Below are 17255 nucleotides of genomic sequence, written 5' to 3'. Positions count from 1 at the left end.
GGCAAAAAAAAAACCACGTGGGAAAAAAAGATGATGTTTTGGGAACTTCTAAAAACAGAAGAAGCTCAAACTTTACAGACCTGCGGTGCATCGGGATTGGCGGGCGGCTCTCCCTCGACGAGCTCACTGTTCATGCTCGGCTTGTCGCCGGAATCGCCGCCCAGAAGCTCCTCCGCCGACAGGATGGGCACCGGCGGCGGCGGCGGCGGCCAAGCGGCCTCGGGCAGGGCGCGGGCGGGCGGCGGCACGCACAGGTTGTAGGAGTAGGGCAAGGTGCCCTCGCAGAAGTCGGCCGGGAAGGCGGCGCCGGCCAGCGAGAAGCGCTGCGCGCCCAGGCAGCGCAGCACGGCGGGCGGCCCGGCCCGGCGCAGCCGCGCCAGCACGGCCAGCGCCACGCTCAGCACCAAGAGCGCCGAGAGCAGCGCCAGCGCCAGCACCAGGTAGAACTGCAGCTCGGCCGCCGCCGCCGCCGCCTCGGCGCCCGCCGGCCGCTCGCTCAGCTCCGGCAGCGCCTCCTGCAAGCTCTCGGCCAGCACCACGTGCAGCGTGGCCGTGGCCGACAGCGCCGGCTGCCCGTGGTCCTTCACCACGGCCACCAGCCGCTGCTTGGCCGCGTCCCGCTCGCCCACGGCGCGCGCCGTGCGCACCTCGCCGCTGTGCAGCCCCACGCGGAACAGCGCCGGCTCCGACGCCTGCACCAGCTCGTAGGACAGCCACGCGTTGCGCCCCGCGTCCGCGTCCACCGCCACCACCTTGGCCACCAGGTAGCCGGCCTCGGCCGAGCGCGGAACCACCTCGAAAGGCGCCGCCGCCGCCGCCCCTCCCGGACCCTCTCCCGCCGCCGCCGCCGCGGGCCAGAGCACCCTGGGCGCGTTGTCGTTGCGGTCCAGCACGAAGACGCGCACCGTGGCCGTGGAGCTGCGCGCCGGCGAGCCGCCGTCCTGCGCCCGCACGGCCACCGTGAACTCGCGGCACTGCTCGTAGTCCAAGGAGCGCTGCGCGTACAGCGCGCCGCTCCGCGCCTCCACCGACACCAGCGGCGCCGCGCCCGCCGCGCCCGCGCTGCCGCCCGCCAGCCAGTAGCTCACGCGCCCGTTGGCGCCCGCGTCCGCGTCCCGCGCCTGCACGCGCAGCACCAGCGCGCCCGCCGCGTTGTTCTCCGCCACGTACGCGCTGTACGCCGCCTCCTCGAACACCGGCGCGTTGTCGTTCACGTCCGACACCTCCAGCACCAGCTCCCTGCTGCTCCGCAGCGCCGGCCTGCCCCGGTCCCGGGCCACCACCGTCACGCGCTGCTCCGACGCCTGCTCGCGGTCCAGCGCGCCCGATGTCACCACCTTGTACGAGCCGCCCGACGACGCCACGATCGACAGCGGCGCCTCTCCCGACAGCGAGCACGACACCTCACCGTTCTCGCCGGAGTCCGGGTCGTTCACGTTCAAGAGAGCCACCACGGTGCCGGTCGGGGCATCCTCAGGCACCGGGCTCGACAGCGATAGAATGGTGATCTCAGGGGGGTTGTCGTTCACATCCAGCACCTCAACCTGCACCTTACAGTGAGCCACCAAACCCCCTCCATCCGTCGCCTCCACAGCCAGACTGAACGCGCGCGTGTCCTCGAAGTCCAGTGCCTCCTGCAGCGTGATCGTCCCCCTCTGGGCATCTACTGTGAACTTCCGAAGCCCCTTGTCCGGCATCTCTCCGAAGCCGTAAGCGATGTGCGCATTGGTGCCGGTGTCGGCGTCTGAGGCTGTCACGTTCAGCACCGTCGATCCCGGAGGCGTGTCCTCGCGCAGGCTGACGCGGTACCGGTCCTGCGCGAACACGGGTGGGTTGTCATTGGCGTCGGTGACGTTGATCCACAGCTGGGCCGTGCCAGTCCGGGGCGGGTCTCCGCCATCCAGCGCAGTCAGTGTCAGCCGCAGGCTGGGCTCACTCTCCCGGTCCAGAGAATGGCGCAGCACCAGCTCCGCGGATTTGCTGCCGTCTTGGCTCTCCTTCACCTCCACCGTGAAATACCCGTTTGTCTCCAGCTCGTAGCCTTGTAGCGAGTTAGTGCCCACGTCCGGATCCTCTGCCGTGCCCAAGTAAAACCGGGCGCCGGGAGAAGTCAATTCGTTGATCTCCAGCTGAAATTTGTCCCGCCGAAAGCGCGGCGTGTTGTCATTCACGTCCTCGATGGACACCTCGATGTGGAAAATATTCAGCGGGTTGTGCACCAGCACCTCGAAGCTGACGGAGCAGGTCGCCGACTCGCCGCACATCTCCTCTCGGTCCAGCCTCTCATTCACGTACAGGTTCCCGTTCTCCTCATTCACCGTGAAGTATTTCACCTGCTTCTTGCCGGCAGACGCCACCTGCAGCTTGCGCGCCGGCAGCTCGTCCGCGCTGAGCCCCAGGTCCCGCGCCAGCGGCCCCACGAGCGAGCCTCTGCCCAGCTCCTCGGGGATGGCGTAGCGGAGCCGCTCGCCCGCCGCCCGGCACCACACGCACAGCAGCAGCAGCAGCAGCGCGGCCAGCAGCGCTCGCCCGCCGCCCGGCCCGCGCCTCTGCCGCCTCTGCCTCACCGCCATTCTCTGCCCACTGCGCTCGCCGCGCTCCTGCCGACTGCCGCTGCTCTGCCTCCCCTTCCAGCCGCTCTCGCCGCCCAAAACAGACACGGCTCAAACACACCCAGCTCGCCCCGCCGCCTCTCGCCGCCTCTCGCTGCTGCTGCTGCTGGCGGTGCCGCTGCCGCTGTGGCCGGCGCCGGCCGAGCGAGCAGCCTGCGGGGGCAGGACGCTGCGGCGGCGGCGGCGGCGGCGGCTCCAGCGCCGCTCGGCGCCGGACAACAGCGACACCCGGAGGCGCCGCCGCGACACTGCAGCCGCCGCATGCCCGCGCTCAACGGGGCCCGGCTTTGGCCGGGGCTCAGCGCCTGCACCGGCCCCGGGGGCTCTCCCCGACTGCAAACACCCACAGCAGCAGCTCTGGCTTAACCACAAGTAGGAACCCTTATGATTGCAGCAGCAATATCCGTGTGATAACGATCTATTTATTTCTAACTGCAATAGGCAAGGCAACAAATATTCCTCCTTATCAAAGATTTTCTGCACTCTCTGGTTTGAGATGGCATGAAAATCAGAAACCAAATCTGTGTTCCCAAAGTACAAAGTGGTTGTCTCAGGCACAGTCAAGGAACTGAAGTCAAAATCTGAAAAGAAGATTGCTGAGATATTTTACAATTTAATTGTTCCAGTGGTACCTGAGATATTCTTTGCCCATCATCTGTGCAAAACCAGTACAAATCAAAAGGACATTTTTACAGTGAATAACACTTGCAGAGAAATGTGAAGCCCAGAAGCAGTGGATGTGCTCTCAGATAAATGCCAGTGTACATACATACCTGGCAGAGAACAACAAAGTGCAAAGCACTGCAGACTCTTCCCTGCGTCCATCCTCACACTGACTCCCCTTCCATCCAGAAAACCTTCTGTGCTTTTGGTGGAAACTCAAAAATTAGGCCTGCTACAATTACTGATTTAATATTTCCATTGTTTTGATTTTCCTAACCTCTAGGCAAACGTCTCAACATCTCCCCAATCCGCTTTAGGACTGCAAAATCAGCTGAATGGTTTTCAATGAATTCTGAAGATTCATATACAAACTCCAAACTTCCATCTGACCTCATCAGATGGGGAGTGGGGGAGATATTTCAGTGCTGTGATTTTCTGGTGCTTTGCCACAACACAGCCTTAAAAATTCTTTCCCAGAACACCTGGAAACTCACTTAGGCCCCAAGGTGCAAGCTAGGCAAGCTGCAGGAATTTTAAAGGACTAGGAGGTCTCTCTGACTGGACTAAATGACTTTACTAAGCAGCAGAACAACAGAAATCCTTGGCACTTTCTGTATCAAAGAAGCCAAGCCAAATATCTCCCCCTGCCATACATGGGGCCAATCATTGGCCACTGTGACACAGCAGGGCCTGTGCAGTGCAGGAACCCACAGAGAGCAGCTCCTACCTGTGTAGACCTCAGAGACACAAGAAGAATCCCCAGGTAAGTGGAATTGGACAGCAGCATTTTACAGCTACCCACTTGAGTTAAGCAGTTTTTTCATTTTCCTCACGCACACTGTTCTGTCTTCATTTGGTTCTCAAGGGAAGTTACTGTTTCCTGCAAAGCAGCACTCATAAGTGGGAAGGAAACATGAACCATGGCCTGCCAGGAAACAGAGCCTGAATTGAGATCCAAGGTGGAAAATGTAACTACCACTTTCATGAACTCTCTATCAAACTATGCACTTCCCTTTATTTATCAAATGCACAGATCCACAAAGATGTGACTTCTCCTAAGGTCATTTTTACATCTCTTAACATATGACAAAATTAGAAGACAGATGTACCCCCCTCACATGTCCTCATTCTACATCAGCTGTAATAACATGTCAAGAAAAGAAAACCACTCCAGCAATGCAGGGATGCATTAGGAGTGCATTCAGAGAAACTCACCCAGAGGAAATCTCAGGCCTCCCTGTGGGCAAGGAAATTCATTCCCGACAGCACCTGGAGCCCACTGAGGTGTCAGGCTGGAAGTGAGACCTTGAAATCTTGTTCTGGACTGCCAGTGTGACTTCATTTCATTAAACACTCCAGAGCTCTCATCAGCTTTTCTACTATGTGGCCTGCTCATACCCCACAGAATTGAAGGCCTAAGTTTGAAGGCCTAAGGTTAGAGGCCGATGTTTGAAGGCCTATGCTTAAAGGTCTGATTTTAAAGACCCAAGTTTTAAGGCCTATGATTAAAAGCCTATGTTTTAAGGCCTATGTATAAAGGCCGATGTTTGAAGGCCTGTGTTTGAAGGCCTAGGTTTGAAGGCCTAAGTTTGAAGGCCTAGGTTTGAAGGCCTAAGGTAAGAGGCCTATGTTTCAAGGCCTATGCTTAAAGGCCTGATTTTAAACACCCAACTTTAAAGGCCTATGTTAGGCCTATGTTTGAAGGCCTGTGTTTGAAGGCCTGTGTTTGAAGGCCTATGTTTGAAGGCCTAAGTTAAAGCCTATATGTGAAGGCTTATGTTTAAAGGCGTAAGTTTGAAGGCCGAACTTGTGTCAGCTTTAACAAGTACATAAGACACATATCGAATATCTAGAAGTAAGGCACTGCAAGAAATTCCTTTGGAGAAAAAGCACAGAAAAATGCACACAACCACAACTATGTGATCCATATAACAGCTAGGGAAAACTGCATTTTATACCAACCCTTTAGATATTTCAGCAACTCTTCCACCAGCCCTGTCTCTGCACAGGCACAATGCTCAGACATCACCCAACAGGGACCCCTTTGCAGACAGACACCACTGGAAGAAATTTTCCACACAACTTCTCCTTATGGAGAGCAGGGATCACAACACAGGTCCACACATATGGACTCTGCTCATCACTGATATTTGAAGAAATGTAAAATGTCTAAACAGTCATAACCAATATGCAGCTCAGTTAAAGACTCAGATCAGGATCAATACATAGATGTCATCATTCTTCCTAAACACTTGGACAGTTTTGGATATATGCCATTTTGGAACCATTCATGTGAAGTCTATGTCCACATCCCAGAGCTACCACTCACAGGGAAGAGCTGTATCAGACATGGCAGAGGATAAAATGAGTGACTTTCTGGCATGTGCTTCAAATAAAAACTCCAAACCTGGACTTTCTTGGAAAATTAGACTCTCCCATCCCTACAATCCTACCAATTTCAATTAAAAAAAAAAAAAAAAAACAAAAAACCAAAAAACATCAGCAGTAACATCAACAAGCAAGAGCCATTAATAACATCTGAAGGTTTTCTCAAAGCTTGGAAAAACTTAGTACAAACACAGTGAAACTCTACATCACAACTGTAACAAGGACACATAGCTGGTCAAATGACATTTCCCACAGCATTTCTTAGACACAGAAGGCCTGAAGCATGAACTGCCCTGGGCATTGCTTGCAGACAAATTCATTGGAGGATTGCCATCCTTTTCCTGACACAGGAAAAGAAAAGGGCACTGGGTGTAAGTGGCACAGGCCTTGGAACACCCAAATCATAGAACCCCACTCTGCCTGCTGAGGGGCCAGTCTCTCCCTGGGAGCAATCTCTCCCTGACTGTTCACCATGAGGATGTTACAAGTAAGATCAGTGACTCCAGAGACATTTTCAGATAGAGTTTCAGACACACACAGGCCCATCTCTACCTGGTCATGACAAACAAGTCAACAGTTAAACTATCATTCACAGAGAGCACACCATTGTAGAAAAGCAAGCTTATGAATCCACAGCTGGGCCATTTATAATCTGAGCATATTTACTTTATGTAGTCCAGCAATGGACCATGGAAGTTAAAAACACACCTGCTTTCTCTCCAACAGGGCTTCCTCACATGCTGCACCTGCAAGGAACTGAAACTCGCAGAGGTACTTTACTGCAAGAACAGTTGCAGAGACAACTAACCATGGCTAACATTTAACTTAACGTCTGCAAGTGGAAACATGACAATTTCTCCCATTAAAAATTTAAGGAAACTAATCTATAAATATCTTTTCCTGTCGAGTTGTAAAAATGAAAGTCATGTATAGGACAACCAGGCAAATGTAAGAGATGTGATCAGATACTACCAGATACAAAGGCCCATCTTAAGATCAGTGCAAAGAACAAGACAAGAAGATAACATCTCCAGAAATATAGGGCTCAAACTAATGTAGATTACAGCTTTTGGCGAAAATACATAATCTAGGTATTAAAAGTAGGGATGTAATGAATTTCCTTATTGCAAAGCTCCCATTGTGACATTCCAGATTAGAATATATAAGGCTATTCATTAAATACATTGGCTAGACATTAAATACATTACAATACCCTACAAACACACCTGTTCTCAGTTGAACTGAACTAATATCTGTTAAGCAAGACAGATATTTGGGAAGGAGAAAATTGCATTACTTTATACTACAGATCAACACTAAAAACTCATCTTACCTTACCTCCTAAGAGTTTTTCACACACAGAGCCCACTATTTGCATCTCCTGCCTCTAAGATCTTGCATGCTCTGTCTCGACCTTGATCCTTTGAAAGCAGTTTCCATCAAAATACCAGATATTCAGAGGGTTTCCCTTCAACATGCACCAGGATAACCAATAGCCTTAACAGGTATCTTTACAGTGCTCTAGTAAGAGGGAAGAAATATTTTCCTATCAAATACATCTCAGAGAAGAAGTGGAAAGGAGGTGAAATGCTACTTCTCCTTCAAAAGATACTGAGGCAGCGAGGATCACATGATACAGAAAAAACTTCATTTAGAAAAACTCTCCAGCCAAGATCAGTCTCCCTTATCATGCATCCCTCACAAACTGGAAAGCCAAGAACCGACCCCATCTCCACCGTGGTGTAGCAATAGGCCACGAGATCAGCACGTCCCTAAAAGATACTTTGCCTTCCATGTCTGCAAGCATGAGTCTGCAGGACATGGAAAAGAGTAGAGAAGCAAAAGAAGAAAGAATGGCCGAGCAAAACTCGTACGGGGAACTCACCGAGACGGAGGCAGAATCCGCGGGGAGGGCGCCGGCCGGGTCCTCGTCCCCGAGCAGCGGCGCGGGCTCGTCGGGCGGCGGCCGGGCCGGGAGGGTGTCGCAGCAGCTGGCGGCCGAGAAGCGCAGGTGGCTCTTGCGCGAGTCGGCCGTGAGCGACACGTCGTGCGAGTAGGACTGCAGGAAGGCGCGCACGCCGTCGATGCCCACGAAGTGCGAGACGGGCACGCCGCGCAAGGCGCCGCTGTCCGGCGGCAGCAGCTGCTGGCGGTGGCAGCGGCGCAGGCGCAGCGCCAGCAGCAGCAGCAGGAAGGCCACGAAGAGGCACGAGACGGCGGCCACGGCCAGCACGAGCCAGCGCGTCAGGCTGGCGGCCGGCTCGCCCGGCGCCGCCGCCTCGTGGGCCGCGCTGCCCAGCTCGGCCAGCAGCTCGGCCACGCTCTCGGCCAGCACCACGCTCAGCGTGGCCGTGGCCGACAGCGCCGGCCGCCCGTGGTCCCGCACCAGCACCAGCAGCACGTGGCGCGCCGCGTCGCGGGCCAGCGGCGAGCGCGCCGTGCGCACCTCGCCGCTGTGCAGCCCCACGCGGAACAGCCCCGGCTCCGTGGCCTTGGCCAGCTCGTAGGACAGCCACGCGTTCTGCCCCGCGTCCGCGTCCACCGCCACCACCTTGGCCACCAGCGCGCCCGCCTCGGCCCAGCGCGGCGCCAGCTCCACGCCCGACCACGCCGCAGCAGCGCCCGAGCCCGCCGCTGCGGCCGGCGCCGGGTACAGCACCTGCGGCGCGTTGTCGTTCTCGTCCACGATCAGCAGCCGCACCGACACGTTGCTGCTCAGCGCCGGCGCGCCGCCGTCCTCCGCCCGCACGCACAGCTGCAGCTCGCGCAGCTGCTCGTAGTCCAAGGAGCGCAGCGCGTACAGCGCGCCCGTCTCCGCCTGCACCGACACGTACGACGACAGCGGCGCGCCCCGCACCCGCCCCTCCGCCAGCCGGTAGCGCACGCGCGCGTTCTGCCCCCAGTCCGCGTCCGTGGCGCGCACCGTCAGCACCAGCGCGCCCGCCGCGTTGTTCTCCGCCAGCCGCGCGCTGTAGCGCTCCTCCAAGAACACCGGCGCGTTGTCGTTCACGTCCAGCACCCGCAGCGCCAGCACCGCGCTGCTCTGCAGCGCCGGCGACCCGCCGTCGGCCGCCCGCACCGTCACGTTGTACTCCGACACCTGCTCCCTGTCCAGTTCTCTCGCTGTCACCACGCTGTAGTAGCTGCCGTGAGAGCTCTGCAGCCGGAACGGGAGATCCCCGTCAAGCGAGCAGCGCACCTCGCCGTTCTTCCCCGAGTCTTTATCATGTACGTGCAGCAGGGCGACCACCGTTCCCGAAGGGGCGTCCTCAGAAATCTCACTTAGCGCTGACCGCATGGAAATCACCGGCACGTTGTCGTTTATGTCTGTGACAGTGATCGTGACTTCGGCAGTGTCCGAAAGGCCGCCGTCATCCTGTGCCTGCACCTCAAGCTTATATGAGTCACCTTCCTCGAAGTCCAGGCTCCGCGATAGCGTGACAGCTCCAGTCTCAGAGTCAAGATGGAATGTCTTCGATGCTTTCTCGGTTACTTTCTTAAACGAGTATTTCACGTTACCAAAACCCCCCTCGTCGTTGTCCTTGGCTGTGACAGTGATGAGGGTGGAACCCACGGGCACGTCCTCGGGCACACGCACCGTGTACTCAGCCTGGCTGAACACGGGCGCGTTGTCGTTCGCGTCCAGCACCGTCACGCGGATCCGAGCCGTGCCCGTCCGTGCCGGATCGCCGCCGTCGCTCGCCCTCAGCACCAGCTCGTGAAACGCCGCCTCCTCCCGGTCCAGCGCCTTGGCCAGCACCAGCTCGGGACGCTGATCGCCGCCGGGGCCCGCCTGCACGGCCAGCGAGAAGTGCTCGTCACCGCTCAGCTCGTAGCTCTGCAGCGAATTCCGGCCCGAGTCCGGATCGTGAGCCTCGGAGAGGGGAAATCGCGACCCCACTGGTGATGTCTCGCTCATTCTCTGTTCTAGCTCTGTTTCCTTGAAGCTGGGCGCGTTGTCGTTAATATCAGTGATTTCCACTTCTATTTCATAGAATTTCATTTCCCCCTCCACTATCAGTTCACAGCGCAGCACGCATTGCTGCACACTCTCGCACAGCTGCTCTCTGTCGATCCTCTCTGCTGTCACTAAATGTCCCGTCTTCCCATGCAGAGCGAAATACTGCACAGTACGTTGGGAGACAATGCGGACGCCCGGCTCGTTGATCTCTGCCAGCTGCAGCCCCAGGTCCTTGGCCACGTCGCCCACGAAGGAGCCCTTGGGCATCTCCTCGGGCACCGAGTAGCGCAGCTGCCCCCACGCCGCCTCCCACGCCGCCAGCAGCACGGCCCAGAGCAGAGCTCGCTGCCGCCGGCCCCAGCGCCTCCCCGCCGCGCACATCTCGCCCGCGGAACCGCCGGCACCGCAGCACCGCCGATCCAATCCCGCTGCCACTCAATGCTCGCACCTCCTGCACCGTGCGCAGCTGCCGCTGCCTCCGCCTGGCTCCACAATGGACCAGCACCGCGGGGACGATCGGGGACCGCACGTTCGGACACGGAGCGAACAACCCACTGAGCCGATCCGCAGCGGGCGGGGCTGCCGGTAGCGCTCCGAGCTTCCTCTCGCTCCTCTCGGTCAACAGCGGCGCCCGCAGCCTCCTCCCGGCACTGCAGGCACCGAGCGCTGCCCAGCGCTGCCCGCCCTGCCTTCCCACGGACAGCTCGGGAGGACCCGATATCTGCCACCGAGACAATTTTCTCGTGCAGCGGTGACCTCCTGCACCGCCTTTTCTCCAGCCGACCTCTGCTTTGATCCTTCAGGGGATCACGGTCAGGATGAATGTGGGGGTGGTGTTTCTACCGCAGGAGGTACTAATAACTTACTAAAGGCAATATATGTAAATTAAAGCATGTTTTTCACATTACAAGCTCTAGATTACCATCAGTCCAACCCTGTTTGTTCAAAAACCTCTTCAGCAACGGGGTCTGAGATTGAAAACATTAGATACACACCCACACACACGCCGATAACCTGAGCTGTCAGGCTCATTAACACAAGCGGGATGAGAACAATTGCATGCTTCTTGAAGTCAGGAAGCTAACTTTTATATGATTATTAGAGGTAGAAATAAAGATGCAGCCAATAGTCTGAAAGGGAAACTTGAAGGGACGAAGATTCAAATGTTTCAATCTCGCTATCCTCAGTTAATTTTCTTGTTTCCTTACTTTTTACACATATACACCTCATCAAGTAATTCTACAGCCACAAGAAAAAGAATTTATCAGGAATCAACTTGTAAAGCATTGAAGTGTATTAAGAAACTATCAGAGGAATAATTTCTTAATCAGGTTGGTACAACAATTCAAGGAAAAGAATTGTAGAACAGTAGGGGAAAAGTACAGTTTCCCGCTCGAAACTCTGATTACCCGTGAAAAATGTACAAACGAGTTGGATTCAAGTGCCTGAACTGTCATTTAGCTAATCTCCTTGATACTGTCACACATTCCTATCTCAGATGCTTATCCTTGTGAAGAGTCAGAATTTTAAAATCTCGCTGTTGTCCAGAAAACCGACATCTCCATAAATCTCAAACCCTTAGGGTAAAGACGAGAGGAAAAAGAAAAACATCTGAAGCAAACCTTTCTGCACTTTCACCTCTGTATGAAATAAATATAATTAAGAGTAAAACAAGGAACTGCCAGTCAGGATGAAAAAATGAACCCAAGCCCACTACTGCATTACCCCCTAAAAGAAGCGACATTCTTTTCTTTCACTCAGAATGCAGAACACAACATTCCAGAAACGTTTCCTTTGAGTCCAATAGGACACCCCCCTCAAAACCATTAATAAACGAATTTGTCTAAAGCTATAAACAAGTTTCAAATGCACTTTCTGAATAAACACAGGAAGGGAAAAAAGCTACAACATCATTATCAGTGATTTTTTTCCTGTCCAACTACATCACACAGAATCAGCAATGGAAACGCATTTTAATTTATAGAGCACGAGTTTTGAAGACAAAACCTCTTCCATTGAACTTGACTCTGTTCCCAAGGAAGAGCCAGGTGCTACTGCTAGCGTCCTGCTCTCCATGGAAGGGGCATAGCCCTTTCCTTAATTCAGTTTGTTAAATAATTTCCTAAATTAATGGAGATAAGTGTGTGCCTCCCACAAAAAAATAACCCCGGAAAACAGGTGACCACTACTCCAAGTTAAAAAGAGAATTATACTCAAAGCATCTCATCCGAAACAGAAGCAGATACCAAGAAAAGATCAAGACTTTCTGCAGCTACATGGAGACACAAACGGGGACTTGTCATGGACCCTATGCCGAGAGAAAGAGGGGGGAAAGGACCATGATAGGAAAGTCTCAATAACAGAACCAGCGCCCGAAATTACAGACCTGCGGTGCGTCGGGATTGGCCGGCGACTCTCCCGTCATGGCGGTGCTGCTCGGGCTCGGCTTGTCGAGGGAATCGCCGCCCAGAAGCTCCTCCGCCGACAGGATGGGCACCGGCGGCGGCGGCGGCCAAGCGGCCTCGGGCAGGGCGCGGGCGGGCGGCGGCACGCACAGGTTGTAGGAGTAGGGCAAGGTGCCCTCGCAGAAGTCGGCCGGGAAGGCGGCGCCGGCCAGCGAGAAGCGCTGCGCGCCCAGGCAGCGCAGCACGGCGGGCGGCCCGGCCCGGCGCAGCCGCGCCAGCACGGCCAGCGCCACGCTCAGCACCAAGAGCGCCGAGAGCAGCGCCAGCGCCAGCACCAGGTAGAACTGCAGCTCGGCCGCCGCCGCCGCCGCCGCCTCGGCGCCCGCCGGCCGCTCGCTCAGCTCCGGCAGCGCCTCCTGCAAGCTCTCGGCCAGCACCACGTGCAGCGTGGCCGTGGCCGACAGCGCCGGCTGCCCGTGGTCCTTCACCACGGCCACCAGCCGCTGCTTGGCCGCGTCCCGCTCGCCCACGGCGCGCGCCGTGCGCACCTCGCCGCTGTGCAGCCCCACGCGGAACAGCGCCGGCTCCGACGCCTGCACCAGCTCGTACGACAGCCACGCGTTGCGCCCCGCGTCCGCGTCCACCGCCACCACCTTGGCCACCAGGTAGCCGGCCTCGGCCGAGCGCGGAACCACCTCGAAAGGCGCCGCCGCCGCCGCCCCTCCCGGACCCTCTCCCGCCGCCGCGGGCCAGAGCACCCTGGGCGCGTTGTCGTTGCGGTCCAGCACGAAGACGCGCACCGTGGCCGTGGAGCTGCGCGCCGGCGAGCCGCCGTCCTGCGCCCGCACGGCCACCGTGAACTCGCGGCACTGCTCGTAGTCCAAGGAGCGCTGCGCGTATAGCGCGCCGCTCCGCGCCTCCACCGACACCAGCGGCGCCGCGCCCGCCGCGCCCGCGCTGCCGCCCGCCAGCCAGTAGCTCACGCGCCCGTTGGCGCCCGCGTCCGCGTCCCGCGCCTGCACGCGCAGCACCAGCGCGCCCGCCGCGTTGTTCTCCGCCACGTACGCGCTGTACGCCGCCTCCTCGAACACCGGCGCGTTGTCGTTCACGTCCGACACCTCCAGCACCAGCTCCCTGCTGCTCCACAGCGCCGGCCTGCCCCGGTCCCGGGCCACCACCGTCACGCGCTGCTCCGACGCCTGCTCGCGGTCCAGCGCGCCCGATGTCACCACCTTGTACGAGCCGCCCGACGACGCCACGATCGACAGCGGCGCCTCTCCCAACAGTGAGCACGACACCTGACCGTTCTCACCGGAGTCCGGGTCGTTCACGTTCAGCACGGCCACCACGGTGCCTGTCGGGGCATCCTCGGACACGGGACTCGACAGTGACAGAATGGTGATCTCGGGTGCGTTGTCGTTCTCGTCCGTGACGTCTATCTGCACTTCACAGTGACCGGTGAGCCCGCCGCCGTCCTTCGCCTCTAAGCTGAAGATGTATTTATTCTTCTCCTCGAAATCGAGGGGATCCACCAACCTGATCTCACCACTATCACTGTCGACAGTGAACAATCTGCGAATTGCATCCGGGACGTTGCCGAAGGAGTAGAACACCCGCCCATTGGAGCCTGCGTCCGCATCCGTGGCAACCACCTGCAACACCAGCGACCCCGCCGGCAGATTTTCCGCTGCTCGTGCCTCATATACTCTTTGACTGAACACGGGCTGGTTATCATTTGCATCCGTCACATTTATGCGAATCTCTACAGTCCCGGACCTCGCGGGGTCCCCACCATCTACCGCTGTCAGCACCAACTCAAATGAGGTCTGCTTCTCCCGGTCCAATGCTTTCTCCAGCACTAATTCGGGTTGCTTCTTTCCACCCAGGTTTTCATCCAAGATGAGAGAGAAGGACGGGTTGCTAGCGAGCTGGTAAGTCAGCTGGGAGTTACTTCCTGCGTCCGCATCTCGGGCCATCTCCAAAGGAAAACGAGTCCCGGGAAGAGTCCATTCACCAATCTCGAGGTCCAGAGCAGCCTTGCTGAACACCGGGGAGTGGTCATTCACATCCTCGATCGCCACTTCGACATGGAAAACGTTCAGCGGGTTGTGCACCAGCACCTCGAAGCTGACAGAACACGTCACAGATGCGCCGCACATCTCCTCCCGGTCCAGCCTCTCGTTCACGTACAGGTTCCCGTTCTCCTCATTCACAGTGAAATATTTCAGCTGCTTCTTGCCGGCAGACGCCACCTGCAGCTTGCGCGCCGGCAGCTCGTCCGCGCTGAGCCCCAGGTCCCGCGCCAGCGGCCCCACGAGCGAGCCTCTGCCCAGCTCCTCGGGGATGGCGTAGCGGAGCCGCTCGCCCGCCGCCCGGCACCACACGCACAGCAGCAGCAGCAGCAGCGCGGCCAGCAGCGCTCGCCCGCCGCCCGGCCCGCGCCTCTGCCGCCTCTGCCTCACCGCCATTCTCTGCCCACTGCGCTCGCCGCGCTCCTGTCGACTGCCGCTGCCCTGCCTCCCTTCCAGCCGCTCTCGCCGCCCAAAACAGACACCGCTCAAACACACCCAGCTCGCCCCGCCGCCTCTCGCCGCCGCTGCTGCTGCCGGCGGTGCCGCTGCCGCTGTGGCCGGCGCCGGCCGAGCGAGCAGCCTGCGGGGGCAGGACGCTGCGGCGGCGGCGGCGGCGGCGGCTCCAGCGCCGCTCGGCGCCGGACAACAGCGACACCCGGAGGCGCCGCCGCGACACTGCAGCCGCCTTGTTAAAATTCATTTCCAGTGCGTGCAAGGCACCTTCCCCATTATGGGTACCATATCGTGTGCAGGTTGCAACAAGAGACAGGCAAAATATAAATTTGCACAATCCAGTTGCATTTCTTTTACAAACCCTGCCTATCTCTTCATGCCCAACTTGCAAATCTTTTCGATCTTTCCTGCCCTGAATTGACACTGAAGTACACACAAATGAGTTCGCATTACTCTGAAATGCTGAGGTCTGGTTGTGATTCTGGACAACAATTAACACCGAGGGAGAGATGTTAAGTTCTAAGGTACTGTCCATGCACTCAGGCCTGTGTCATTGTACACACTCGCCAAAAGTATGGAAAAGAAAGTACAGGGCTCTGCAGGCTCTGCCCTATGCACATGCTGGCACCCACTACTCTTCAATGTAGATAAACCCTCAGTGGTCTTGGTGGACGCTTGAAACATCAAGGTCTTTCATAAGAATTGTTACAATATTTCCTCTGCTTTGATTTGGAAAGCTTCTAGACAAAGGCCCTATCACCTGGTCAGCCCATCTAATATGATCAACTGAAAATTTTACAGTGATTTTTCACGATTCATACACAAATCAAAAACTCCATATGACTTTATTGAGGAAAGTATCTTCGGTCTATAATTTTCACTTGCATTTCACTCCCTTAAAAACTCACACCCAGAGAACCTGGAAATTCACTGAAGCCAAGGGGCCTAAGGTTACACTGAGTTCAGAGGGTTGCTAGGTGTCTTTTAACTGCACTGGGTGACTTTACCAAGCTCCAGATATTGCTTTTTTCAGAACAACAATGCTTCCTGGCACTTAATAACCCTAATAACCCAAAGAAGCCAACCCAAAAACCTCCCACTGACCCACATGGGGCTGATTCTTCCTCACTGTGAGAGATCCAGGTCTGCACAGTGTAGGAAATCACACAGAGGAGAATGTAGTCCTGCAGTCCCCAAGAAATAAGAACAATCTCCAGGTTGGTGGGACTGGCCATCTGTGCTCTACAATCTGTGCTGTGCTCTGGAGCTTGGCAGAAGGGGTCCAGAGGTGACTGCTGCTATGGAATAAGGCTCCTTGATCTTTTTTATGCTTGTTAGCCACTAGGAATCAACAATGGGTGGGGCTGTGTTCCAGTGCTCTTCACCAGGTCTTTTTTGCAAAGCAGAAGCTCAAATCACTCCCTCATTTCTGAGTATTTAGAAACAAAACCAAAATCTGTGACTGGCCTCTCTGAGGGAAATAGTGGACTCCTGGAATACACAGCTGCATTCTCATATCTTTGCCTTAAAAGATGTTTTACAAGGCACCTGAAAGTCACCAGTGTCTGAACGAGCAGGTGAGACTGTGAAGTCTTACTTTGGACAATGTAGTAGTGGGTTCTGGTTTTGGAAATGCACCAGTGCTTCCACAGGAATTATGAACCATTCTACCCATTTATAAATCATTCTACCCGTATGCCATCATTCTCATTTCTCTCAAACCCTATTCAAATTTCAGGTTTGTTTATGACCTCATCATTAACAAAAATACCTCATGAGAAGATAATGTATATGATCATGCACGTAAAGGAGATAGAGCTGTCTGATCACCACCATTCTAAGAATTATAATTATTCAAAAGCACAGCAATGATGAATGGACAACTAAAAGAGGAGTGGTTATCCAACAGTGACATGGTCATCAAATTATTCACTATCGGGAATCTCTTCCACTCTTCTATCACACACACTGTTCCACAAAATTGTGATTTACGCCCAAGGCCATGATTACATCTGTTCACTCAGAACTCAAATTCAAGGGTCAGCCACTCTCCTGCCTTCCTCACCAGCTACAATGTGACTAAACAGACACTAAAGAACAAGGCCTTGGCACATGAAGTTTTGCCACTACTTCTAATTAAACACACATACAGAGAGGAGAAAGAAAAAACAATTGTATGAGCAAGGCAAGGATGCATTAAGTATGTTTGCAGAGAAATCCACCAGGAGGACAGCTCAGTTTTCACTTTGACCATAGAAATTCATTTCTGAGAGTATCTGGAAGTCTTTGAAGTATCCAGCTGCAAGTGGTACCCTGAGATCTTACTCTGGACCACAGGGTAAGAAGACCTGACTTTAAAGGCTTTATAGTGGGCCTCTTTCTCATGGTAAGTTTTGTGAGAAAATTGAACAGGCTCTCTTTTACACTATGTTTCTTCATCCTCAAACATAGAATTTTGTCTTAGGTAACCAAAGTAAGTATTTCCTGAAAAAAACATGGCTTCTAATGCAAAAGCACAGTCCAAAACCAGGGAAACAGAAGCATGACCTTCCAGGGACAAAATGCCTAAAAGGAAGTATTAATACAACTTGGAACAAACTCTCCATTGCAACATCCAAGGAGATATAATTTAGATAAAGAGGTTTCATACAGGAATTAGAAACTTGTCAAAGCTGTGGAGCAACTCCTCTAGGAAAGCCTC

The 17255-nt window shown here is 55.5% G+C and overlaps 1 protein-coding gene and 2 pseudogenes across 4 annotated transcripts in view; all 3 read right to left on the bottom strand.

Moving 5' to 3' along the window:
• The window catches only part of LOC129126975 (protocadherin gamma-C5-like), a 224788-nt gene that overhangs the window by 166631 nt on the left and 40902 nt on the right, over positions 1 to 17255 (bottom strand). The window contains exon 1 of one of the 4 annotated variants that reach the window (XM_077186320.1): positions 81 to 2615. The exons of the other annotated variants lie outside the window; for them this stretch is intronic. Within the exon in view, the coding sequence (XP_077042435.1) occupies positions 81 to 2573 (2493 nt within the window). The 5' untranslated portion in view covers positions 2574 to 2615. Of the gene's footprint in view, positions 1 to 80; positions 2616 to 17255 lie in introns of those variants that run through there. 4 annotated transcript variants of the gene reach the window in all.
• Positions 2664 to 10209, bottom strand: LOC143695307 (protocadherin gamma-A12 pseudogene; annotated as a pseudogene).
• LOC143695306 (protocadherin gamma-B5 pseudogene) lies at positions 11978 to 14704 on the bottom strand (annotated as a pseudogene).

Source organism: Agelaius phoeniceus, chromosome 15, assembly GCF_051311805.1.
Source record: "Agelaius phoeniceus isolate bAgePho1 chromosome 15, bAgePho1.hap1, whole genome shotgun sequence".
NCBI classification, from domain to species: domain Eukaryota; kingdom Metazoa; phylum Chordata; class Aves; order Passeriformes; family Icteridae; genus Agelaius; species Agelaius phoeniceus.
Note: the sequence above shows the minus strand (reverse complement) of the source record. Positions and strands in the feature narration are given on the sequence as shown.